This window comes from Triticum urartu, unplaced genomic scaffold (genome assembly GCF_003073215.2).
Source record: "Triticum urartu cultivar G1812 unplaced genomic scaffold, Tu2.1 TuUngrouped_contig_6637, whole genome shotgun sequence".
NCBI lineage: Eukaryota > Viridiplantae > Streptophyta > Magnoliopsida > Poales > Poaceae > Triticum > Triticum urartu.
In genome coordinates, this window is record NW_024117414.1 from 1 (window position 1) to 12,178 (window position 12,178).

General features: G+C 46.1%; 1 protein-coding gene and 1 pseudogene across 1 annotated transcript; one reads left to right on the forward strand and one right to left on the reverse strand.

Annotated features, from left to right (window-relative positions):
* Positions 1-3,335: 3,335 nt before the first annotated feature.
* LOC125530890 lies at positions 3,336-6,103 on the forward strand (annotated as a pseudogene).
* A 140-nt stretch (positions 6,104-6,243) lies between these two features.
* On the reverse strand, positions 6,244-12,178 carry LOC125530889 (probable serine/threonine-protein kinase SIS8; the record flags this gene model as incomplete). The annotated part of the gene is given in 12 exon segments (XM_048695307.1): positions 6,244-6,844; positions 6,956-7,132; positions 7,219-7,268; positions 7,469-7,537; positions 8,578-8,676; positions 8,761-8,839; positions 8,917-9,017; positions 9,112-9,180; positions 9,659-9,699; positions 10,161-11,020; positions 11,118-11,221; positions 11,641-12,178. Coding segments are annotated over 12 exon segments (2,272 nt in total), but the record flags the coding sequence as incomplete, so codon positions are not given.

Sequence of the window (12,178 nt, forward strand, 5' to 3'; positions counted from 1 at the left end):
GACGATGACTCATCGAAGCCATCATCGCCCCCGTCGTGCCGATCGTCGGAGGGAGCCGGAGGGGGGAGGCGAGATCACTCCTGACCGGCTCTCAAGCTCCTCCAGGTCGACCTCGTAGGTGATACGCCTGCCCTTCTTGCCAAAGTAGAAGATCAAGGAAAGGCCGTCCACATCAGCCGGCATAGGGCATAGAACCTCAATACGGGCCGGACCATCTCCCTCCAGGGAGGCGAGGTCAACAGATAAGAGCTTGCCCACCGGCTCCGAGACTGCCTTGAGAATGTGCTCAAGCTTGCCCCCTTTAGGGGCGAGCCTGCTTCCCTTGGGAAGCTCGTATACAAGCACCCATACCGAGGTGAGCGGTGAAACCGAGTCCGGTTCCGCGACGGCCTCCTTGGCGGAGATGAGAAACTTGTTGAGCGGGCATCTAATGTTGTCGTGGGTGCAGACACGGAGAAGCTCAGCTGAAGGGAACGGCACCGAGAAGACCAACGGTGCCGTCTCAGTGACGACCCAAGAAAAGCCACTGTCGTGGTAGTCACCGATGTAAGCCGCCAACTCGTCATGGATGAGGCCCACAGTAACCACGACTGACGGCGGCAGGGTCTGTCCAGGAACAAGAGAGACCGTCGCCAAGTGTGGCCTGACAGGCTCCTCCTCCAGCTCCGCATCGAGATAGTAGAAGCCACAGCCCTCAGTCCCATACCCCAAGTATGCAAGAGTTATGGGGCAACGGGGAGGCGCCGGGCACTCAGAGCGGAAGTGGCCTGTGCATCCACAGCTGATGCACATCGTCTCCTCCCGAGACCTGGACCGCCCGCTCCTAGCCGGAGGCGGCACCAGAGCCTCCTGCTCTGGTCCAGGGAGGACGGGACGCACGTCAGGCACCGCCCCATCCCCAAAGGAAGGTCCTTGCTAGGCGCGCTTCTTCTTATTCTTGTTCTTCTTCTTCCAGAGCGAGAGCTCGGGCGGGCCGAGAGCATCTTCAAAGCGCCGAGGCGGGGAGTACCGAGGCATGTCGTCCGATGGGCGTTTCCAATCCTGGGAGTCAGCACCACCACTGCGCCGCGCACCATCAGCACCCCGACGCGGCCTTGCCTCAGCTAACTGCTCACGTGGGACCTCCCGAGGGTCACGCACAGCTGGCTCCAACGAACGTTGCCGGTCACGCGAGCTGCCACGGGTCTCCTGGACGAAGGGACGGTCACTGCGCGAGGAGGAGCCTTCCCGGGAGCGTTGTGCGCCGCCAGGCCGGGCCTCCAGTTCGCGACAAAGAGCCACTTCCCGCGCCTCATCAGTGGCCCGCCGGTGTGCGGCATCCTGGCGGCGGAGGTTGCCCGGAGACCAAGGTAGAGGGAGGCGGGGGTTGCGCTCAGGATCTCTCGACGGGGGAGGGCGGCGGAGGGAGGTGCCCGCATAGTAGCCGGAAGCACGGTCCCGGCGCAGGGCACCCATCGATTTCGGGCCAGAATCAGCAGAATCCGGGGGAACGGCCGCTTCGGTTGAGCCAGCCCGTCCCCTTGCTCCCTGGCCATCAGGACCTCAAGCTAGGAGCGAGTGGAGGGGCGACAGAGGGAGGCGGAGAGGCGGGGAGCAGCACTGGCGGGGGCGGCGCGGTGGACGGCGGCTGTACGGGCATAGACAGGAGATCGAGGAAGGAAGGGGGCGTCAGGGGAGGAAGAGATCCAACAGAGTTGCTAAACCGCTCCACCTCGCCCCTGGTAGCGGGCCATCCTATCCGCGGGTCGGCTGCGTTCCGTTGGATCCAGATCCAGCGATCTGGATCGGCGCAAGCTGCCACGACCTGACGGCTAGGTCAACTGCCATCTGGGCCGTATGGGCCATCTGGGACGCAGGTCTCTCCGAGGGTGCGTCTGAAGGGAATCCTAGGCCCCCGCAGGCCGGCCCACTCCGCAGGTCAGCGTCGGCCCACGAAGCAGAGCCGCCCACCCGGGGCCAGACCCGGCGCGCCCCCCCCTTCGCGGGCCATAGTTCCGGCGGCCGAGCCCAACACTGCCTGCAGCCTAAATGCACGAGGCAGAGATGGCGCCACTGGAGAAGCCGGAGAAGCAACACCCGAGGCTGCGGAGCCCCGTTGCCGGGCCGAGCGCGCCACCGCAAGAAACTCCCCGAGGACTGGTGGAGCCAGGGAGATAGGGAGCTCCACCCGGCCGTCCGCCTCGTTGGCACCAGCCATGTCCGCCCAGGAGACGGTGGAACGGGCGATGCACAGGGTCGGGGCCGGCCGCGGTCCAGCGACACCACGACCGGGCGGGACGGTCGCACCAGCGGCAGCCATCGCGCAGGCGGCGAGCGCTGATCCTTGGCGGCGCAGAACAGGCGAGGCAAATTCAAAATCGCCTCCGCTCCCGCACCGTTGAGCAGTCAACCCTCGACGCTCCTTGCATCTTTGTTCTTAAAATCCTAAACGTGTTAGCCTAGGAAAAAAGGCGAACCAACTTGTGGTTGGATGGTTATTAGAAGAAAAATGGTATCCCCAGTCCATCAGGGTTCAAGTTCTAGACTTGACGCTGGTGCTCGCATTTTTCTGTATTTATTTCAGGCCTTCTGCCAAATGTGCGTTCAGTGGGAGAAGATCGTCGACGACGAAAGCATCTGTGACGACTTCATCAATCTCAAAATGATGTGTCAGCTCAGCTTCTCGGAGGTGTTCATAGGGGTAGGATATGCGTGTGTGCGTCATAGGGATAGGGATGGATGCATGTGCGTATGTATGAGTGTCTGTGTTTATACTGTGTTAAAAAAACCAGACCAAGAAGAAATCTTAGACCCTAGACGCCTACTCCGGTTCAAGAAAAATAAATAACCGTCAGCAAAAAGAAAAAAGAAACAAAGAACCGGCCTCAATTTCTTTGTTGAAAACCCATTCTCAAGTGCAAGCCCTACCGTAACGCCTGGCCTTCTGTCCCGGCGAGCCCAACGTAAGAGCCACGAAACAAACGATCGTGCTCGTGGCGGCAAACTTGGGAGTAGGCGTGGCCGCCACGGTTTCGGTTCCTACAAGTAGCGTGCAGATGGGCCACGAAGCCCACCTCGCCTCTCGCTGCCGCCTCCTCCTCCACTGGGACCTTTTGCCTTGGTCTCTCCTTCTGTGCTGCTCCCGCGATCTCCGCGGGCGCCAACCGTAAGGATCCTCTGTTTCTTCTTCAAGAAAATACTTGAATGCTTTGGTTCGTCGATCTTACTGTTCGTTTCCCTCTTCGATTGCCACCGTGCAGACCTGAGATCGAGCGAGGCTAGCGGCGAGGCGTGTCAACATGGCACTGGTGAGTGTTTCTTCATTCGACTCTGTTCGTTTCATGTTCTTAGTTTAGGCTTTTCTTGCGCCATTGGATTACGGAGAGAGTAGTTAATCCAGTGGTTGCTGTGTGGTTTGAACTTGATCTGGCGATCGTGTTCGTTTCCCATCATAATTGTCATGATCTCAGGCTCGGCACTAGATTATTCGTTCGTTGGGGTTATCATACTTGCCATGAACTGATGTATAGAGCCTGTCTGCTCCTGCTGCATTAGCTAACGATGTATTCCTTGCCATCGTTCTGTTCCCTTCAAGAGGGGATCAATCGGGGGTCGGCTTGCCCAACCATAGCTAATTCAGTGATCTCGTTGGTTTGCCTGGACTATTTTGTTTTTTTTGGTTGATTCATCAACCCCTTTTCTGTTGGTAACATTGCATCCCGTTGTCATAGTTCTCATATTCTCATTAAATCATAGTATCATTACCACCCTTTCTCATAGTTCTAATATTCTCACTTTTTGTATCGGCTACATAATTTTGTATTTGCGTAGGTGCTGCATGCTGGCAGTGGAAACAAGAATGCGTTTAAGGCACTCATTGCCGCTGAATACAGCGGCGTCAATGTTGAGTTGGTGAAGGATTTTCAGATGGGTGTCTCCAACCATACTCCAGACTTTCTCAAGATGAATCCTATCGGAAAGGTATGCACCAAATCTTCTTCAGAAGATTGATGCAACGATACAAATCTAATAATGGCTGCTTCTTTTGCAGGTTTCTGTTCTTGAGACTACTGACGGTCCTGTTTTTGAGAGCAATGCTATCGCACGATATGGTAAAATAGCAACCAAATGATGCTTCTTTAATCTTTCATGGACATTTATTTTGATTCAGTGATTAACTCTGTCTCCCTCATCTTCCTAAAGTTGCTCGCATGAAGGCTGACAACCCACTTTACGGATCTTCACTCATGGAATACGTGAGTGTTGTTTGATATTCATTCCATACATTTACTTATCAATTGTACTTGTTCTTAAGAGTTTTTTGTTCTGTTCAGTCGCACATTGAGCAATGGATTGACTTCTCTACCACGGAGGTTGATGCTAACATTGGAAAATGGCTGTACCCGCGTCTAGGATTCTACCCATATGTTGCAGTGGTAAGTGTGGCTATGAGGTGATCATGTACAATATGTTCTTTACATTGAAAAATGTGGGTCTAATCTTCTTTTGCCCCAACAGATAGAGGACACATTTATTACTGCCTTGAAGAGAGCATTGGGTGCCCTTGACACACACCTTGCTTCAAACACATATCTTGTTGGGCATTCCGTGACTCTTGCTGATATTGTGATGGCATGCAACCTTTACCATGGCTTCACTCGGATCATGACCAAGAGTTTCACATCCGAGTTCCCTCACGTGGAAAGGTACTTCTGGACCATGGTTAACCAGCTAAACATGAAGAAGGTCGTGGGGGATGTGAACAGGCAGAGTCTGTCCCACCAGTTCAAAACAAGGCTGCGGCACCAAAGGAGCAAAAGCCCAAGGATGCCAAGAAGAAAACAAAGAAGAAGGAAGCCAAGAAGGAGGCCCAGAAGCCAGAGCCAGTTGAAAAAGCAGAGGAGGAAGAAGCGGCACCAAAACCAAAGCTAAAGAATGCTCTTGATTTGCTTCCTCCAAGCAAAATGATCCTTGATGAATGGAAGAAGTTGTACTCCAACACCAAGACCAACTTCCAGGAGGTTGCCATAAAAGGTCAGTTCCATTCTAAAATCCGGTAAAAAAATTGCAACCACATCAAGTTACTCATCTTCTCTCTGTGCTGCAGGCTTTTGGGATATGTATGACCCGGAGGGCTACTCCCTGTGGTTCTGCGACTTCAAGTACAACGAGGAGAACACCGTGTCCTTCGTGACCATGAACAAGGTGGGCGGATTCCTGCAGCGGATGGACCTGTGCCGCAAGTACGCCTTCGGGAAAATGCTTGTGATAGGCTCCGAGCCACCCTTCAAGGTCAAGGGGCTTTGGCTCTTCCGTGGCCCTGAGATCCCCCAGTTTGTCATGGACGAGGTGTACGACATGGCCCTCTATGATTGGGCAAAGGTTGATCTCTCTGTTGCGGCGCAGAAGGAGCGCGTCAGCGCCATGATCGAGGACCTTGAGCCGTTTGAGGGCGAGGCGCTGCTGGACGCGAAATGCTTCAAGTGATCTATTCTCTTTAAGCCGTGGGGCTGAGGAGATGAGCTGTTTAGGTTTTGGTCATTGTTAGTTAAAAGTTATGAATAACAGTAGTTGATACTATCTGGTTGTACTAGTTAATTTTTTGCGCTATTAAAAGAATTCTGGTCAGATTTTAGTTAAAAGAAACTGGAGAAGTTTGTGTCTGTCTAGTCTATGATAATTGATTACACTGCTGTGGACATGGGATTCTTTTTTGAGGGAGTGGATATGGGATTTGGTTTGTTGTTTGCTCTGGTGGTGAATGCTTGGAGCTGCTATGTGGTTTATTCAGGTGTATCTGGAGTCCGAGTTATGTGTAGTTCCTGCTTAGCTTTTTGTTCTGATGGCTTGAAAAATTGCTTTTAATCTAAAATAACGAAGTGCAGGACATCCAGATTTAAAATTGATACTTCCTTCGTTCCTAAATATTTGTCTTTTTAGATATTTCAACAAGTGACTACATACTCTACATATGAAGCAAAATGAGTGAATCTACGCTCTAAAATATGCCTACATGCATCCATATGTTGTGTTCATTTGAAATGTCTAGAGAGACAAATATTTGGGAACAGAGGGAGTATTAAACAACTGGACGCCCAGGAAAACATGACAACTCCATAAAAAAGAATTGTCGCCCCTGATTGGAAAAATAATGAGTATTGACTATTTCATCACATCAATACATCATTACACCAAAAGAAGGCATGGTAATATGAATCTCCATTTTCAAAATGTGATAAAAGAGGATGCATTTTATCGAAGCGATAACTGAAAGTATTAATATGTATTCATAGAGATTGAGATGCCAAGTAACATCTGCATACATGATATACAAGACTGCATGTGCTAAATATAAGCCTGCATTTTTTGCGGACATAAAAAACTTTTGGTTCCCTTTTTTTCCTTTCCATTTTCTGTTTTAAACCAACAAAAATCAAGATCCTATCTTTGTAGTGAATTCTGATTCTCAGAATCACCCCCACCCTGCTCCAAATACAGAACTGAACAATTATTTACCATGGCACAGAGCACTTCGTGTTGCGCCACATTTTCTTCACTTGGAACTAACACGCTACGCTTTCTTCAGCACCACCTTCGCGCTGCTGCAGACAATTTTCACACAAGGATATGCAAAACCTTTGTCCATACGCATCCATACAGCAGAGATCTTGAATACATCTCCACGGGCTTCAACATGAAAAACTTGGTCCATGTAGTAGCATAAATACTTATATTTTTCTTCTTTTTTTGCGTTTATCCAGATATTTGTCTCACAAATTGTCAGAGGCTTTCTGTAGCAAGTAGCCGCTGTAATTTCTTTAGCGGTGACAAGAGCTGGGAGAACGATGGTCGTTTGCTTGGATCGCTGCACCAAAGATCGATGAGGTGACTGACAGTGAGGCAAGTAGCAGCAAAAGGAGAAAATAAAAGTAGAGAAAAGCGGCATATATTATTTCAAAACGATCTGTTATCTTACTTGTCCCAACATGAAGATATTATGCTAGCAACCAGTGGATCGACCTCTTTGGGAATGTCTAGTCGTTTGTTCTGGAACCCAACTGCTCCGACGACTTGCATTGGATTCAGCCCGCTCCAAGGTACACGCAACGTTGCTAATTCCCATAGGATTACTCCAAAACTGTAGACATCACACCTGATGCCAGCATTCAATTTTCTATCAGCACAAAAGCATGGGAGGAACAGGAGAAGAGCAACATGACTTTGGAAAACTGAACTCACATCTCATTAGCTGGCTCATTACGCAGGACCTCTGGTGCCATCCACTCTGGCTGTAGGCCAACAGGAAAAATAGTCACGATAAGTTATTTACAGCAGATACACACCAGCTGAACAAGGAAAATGTGGGAGGCAATATGCCATTTGTTGGACCGAACCAATGAATCAGTAAATGATTCTAGATGAACGGAGTATTGCACAAGAGCCAAACATAACAAAACAAAAGCATAAGTAAAAAGATCAAGGATATTACTGTTCCAGCTGTCGACTTGGAGGAAAGAAAAGTGTGATGCTTCAACCTTGACATCCCAAAATCTGACACCTGCATGGTAAAATACATATGTACTCTGTAAATAAAAGAAAGGATAGGATAGGCATTAATTCCTGCAATAAAACTGTTATTCCTCTGCAGTTGTTCAGTATTGCACTGTTAAGTTTCAGTTAGACCAACTTCACACTTGACTATACAACCAACAATTTGCGCATTTAATAATAGTACAAAGGTACATAAAAGATGACCAGTGCATCTCTTTCTCCAAGCTCACAAACCCTACATATTTTAGGTGCTACATCCCTCTCACATTGTTTCATAAGTACTTATCAAACAGCAGCCTAGCAAGAATATTCTTGCCTATATTTCAGACTAAACTCTGAATCTTAGCCTCCACTCCGTCTGCACCTTCTCATTATATTTATGCTCATTTAATGCAAGTGCAGCATCCCATTTTGACTCCTAGCTAAGAATACCCAAATATTCCTTGAACAACAAACAAGCCTGTATATTAAATACTCCTGAGAATGTGTACTATCACCTTTTGATATACCACTCTTATCATTTTTAATATACTTCATCAGTTAACTATAAGATATCCCAATCTAGTAGCATAAACAATATCACTGGGCCCCTTCAATTTTGGAATATACCATTGATGTACATAAAAGCAGAATAAGCGCAAACTATGTAAAACATTTATACTCAAATTAAAATTTCCATAGAACTCAATTGGCAGTATATCTAGTAATTACAAATGGAGTTTATTTAAAATCATATATAAGTATAACAGACGTGTATATATTGTACATGAGGAGTTTACATACTCACAGGAGTACGGAACCATTTCCTATTAAATATATAAACAAGGACATGCAATCCAGAGATCTATGTAAAAACAAGTATGGAAAATTAAGATGGGTGCATATTTTTTCTAAAGCAACATCATACCACCTTTAGACAACCCTTGATTCATCAGTGGGCAGCTAACGGTACAAATGTTTATTAAAGGTGAAAGTAGACTTACAAATTACAACAAAACTAGCATGCCCGTTCATTAACTGAAAGATGATTGTGAAGAAGAGAATCACCTTAACAACCCAATTTTTGTCCACTAAAAGATTTGGTGATTTCAAATCACGGTGTACAATAGTAGGATGGCTAGTGTGCAAGTAATTCATTCCTTTTGCCTGAAAGAATGAAATAAATATCAACTGGCTGACAAAACAAGCCACGACAGATGACAGCAAATAAAGCAACTAGCCAAAGCATACCACATCAAATGCCATCTTCAACCTTCGTGTTTCATCAACTTTGCTATTTGGCCGATGCAATAGGCGATATAGGCTCCCTCTGGCAAAATAAAGTACATCATTTTTGCTATAACTTGGAAGGCATTTTTTTGTTTAAAAAGAGGGAGCTGCAGAAACCTTGGAAGGTATTCGGTTAATATAGAGAGATTTGGAGGTTGCGTCACATATCCCAAGAAAAGAACTACATTGGGGTGTCTTAGCCTTGACATGATTCGCACCTAAAAGATAAGGAACTAATACACACTTAGTTGACGCACAAGTTCGATAATAGCTGATACTTCAACTGTAAGGGAGACGCAAAAGTGAACTTACTTCACATTTGAATTGCTCCAGTGCAACACCTGACAAATCCTGGTCAAGGAATTTCTTTACAGCAACCTCCTGGGACAAATGAGGACAATACATTACGATAGCAGGAATCAAAAAACAAATTAGAAATTGAGTTCCACTATAAGTCTTCCTCTTCTGACTAGGTGAATTTCTAAAATTGGATCTGACTTTTCCAGTTGGTTAACTTTTAAGGCTCATTCCAATCTTGTTAATTGGTTAGCTTTTAGTAACAGCATGCATATAATAGCACTGCTAGAGAAAACTAGTTTTCACTTGAGACAACTAGTTTTAACTTCATGTAACCATGACCCACCATAAATAACACGGTTTCAAATACGCATTAAACTGAATATGAAGTGCATAGAGACAACTGATCTGCACAAGAAATATCACTTCATCGGCATTAACAACCCACCACCTTTTATTGCCTTGCAATATGAATTATATGTGATATAGTGCATAATATGTCAAAACTGAAAATTCCTAGCAAAATATGGATATGCAAGTTCACTATGAATATGTAACTTACCGTGCCATTCCAATCTGCATGATAAACTTCCCCATATGAACCTGCGGAGGAAAATGTAAGTTCATTGAATGGAGAATATATTACAAAAGGAGAGGATCAACACAACTGATTGCAGAAGTGCAACGCGAAAATTGGCTAAGAAGATAATACTTCAATAGAACTGCATAACAAGATCCAGCTAATTCATCATTACTCCACATGTTACTTAAAAAGTGCATATTTGTCTTTACCTATCAAAGTCTCAAAGATCAAATTTTCAACAAATAAAAAATTTCAGAGTTGAAACATCAGAGCCTGACATTCCAATATTTCTTTTTAACTTCATAGAGTTTTACCAGCAGCAAAAAACATAACACATTCAGTTTTGCCACACATATGTTCCTGTGAACTAATTTTCATTTAAGAAACTTAATGCTGCATGTTTCCTTAACTTCCTTCTAAACCTAAACTAACCATTTACTGCCTTATTAGAAGGACAAGGATAGGAAATTTACAAGCATACCTAGACCAATGCGCTCTCCTATATGAAGATCTTCCCATGATATTTCATCTTCAGCAACATCATCCATAACAGAGCTGATTGTTTTCGTACTAGAACAGCTCAACTTGCCCAAATTCACACTGCTACTTCCTGACATGTTTGCCAAAGATTGTTCAGCAACCCTTTCACCCTCAATTGAAATAGCACCCAAACTTCTGATAGTTGCTTCTGTATTTTCTACAGGGTATTGTACATCTTCACAAGGTGGCAAGGGAATCTTTGGTAAAGAATCTTCAGCTACAGAACGTTCTGGTGTATTTTGACCTGTTTGAGCAACTAGCAACCATCCAGGAGTTTCTTTAACTTCAGGATTAGAGTTTTTGCCCATCTCAGTTGTATTGCCAGAATTATGACTATTTTGACATGATAACAAACCAGATGGTAGCAAAGCACCACCCTCCAGGAGCAAGTCATGCAAATTTTGTGCAAACTGTGGGTCCACTACTCCAGGAACTAAATACTTGGAAGTGTCATTCACTTTCTTCTGCTGAGAAATACCGCCTTCAATGTTGAACTCGTCAAATTGGCCTTCGTCGGAGATAATGCGTTGTTTAAGTGGTTTCTCTGTGTGACATGTATCTTCCAAATGTGGAGTCGGAAGTTCTAGGACAGAATTACGATCAGATGAACTTCCACCCATGTCATTTTTACTCTCATATACACCGCTAACCTGCTCAAGAGCTATGCATAGTTCTGCAACACTCTCTTCAATGGCGTCACTGCTCAGTTGACTATTGTTGGAGTCCTGAAATTGACTGACAGAAATCTCTGAAGGTATTAAGGTGCCTGGAGCTCCCATCAAGTCAACAATATATTCAGCACTGCAAAAGCCCCATAAGATTGTTTTTGTACGTCAATAAATTAAATATCCTAAGATCAAATACGAAAAGATAGTTAGCAATAATAAAAGGAACATACCTGTCAAAGTCGATTTTAACAAAGTTAATAGCGCCTTCATCTGTTCCAGTATAACATATTCCTTTGACAAGCTTGCATGGCAGATTAACTCGGTCAGCTAGTACCTGAAACCATTTTGTTGAGTTGTTTTCTTTGCTCAGGGGATCCACTGCAGAAGGCAATAAAAAAACAAATGCAATAATCTTACAGCATCTACTACATGTATGGTGCAGCAAATCCATGATCCACAAATGCATCCCTTTTATCAACTATGCATCTGGTGCAGCAAATTCATGAATCAACAACGCACAGCAAACTAGGATAACTACTTTATTCAACTACCATAACTTCTTCACTAGTTATCTTGGTTGTTAGGCAACTAATCTTCAAAAGTAAATACTCTGAACAGCAGTTACACAATATAAACTATGCAATGTGACGGAAATTATTAGCATCCATCCATGCCACATTTGCTACAGTCGATATAATGTAACGTGGTAGGTTATTGGTCACATGAACACAGGACATTTGCAGAGGTACTAACCTTAAAAAGCAGAGATCTGTGGCGCGAGAGCCCAATTCCAAGTGAACCAAGAGGAAGGGCAATACTGTTTAGCCCAGCACAGAGCTGGCGGCTCTTTGTGGACCATTCCCTGTTCATCGCATCAGCATCCTCCACTACACCACCCATGGCATCAACTACTAGGCTAGCTATCTTCTGTACAAGCTCAGCTGATGCAATTCCACCGCGTTCTGCCCTACTTTGTGCAGCAATCTCCATTGCTCTCCCCTCAAGGCGCTTCAACATGGGATCACGCTCCCGGTTCACCAAAATGACGACATAAGCAACATCTCGCCCTACGGGAATCGCCCTGAGGCTGCTCAAGGATGGGAATTTGACCTGGAAGCCCGGATCCATGGGTGCGCCACAGACGTCGTAGAAGCCATCCGAGAGCTTCTCATCGTAGTTGACCACGTTGTGGTTCCAGTAGCGGGCGGAGAGGGCCTCCATGGTGGTCCGGTCCCCGGGCGCGGCGGCCGGGCCACCCAGGCTGATGCGCTCGGCGGCGCGCATCTGAACG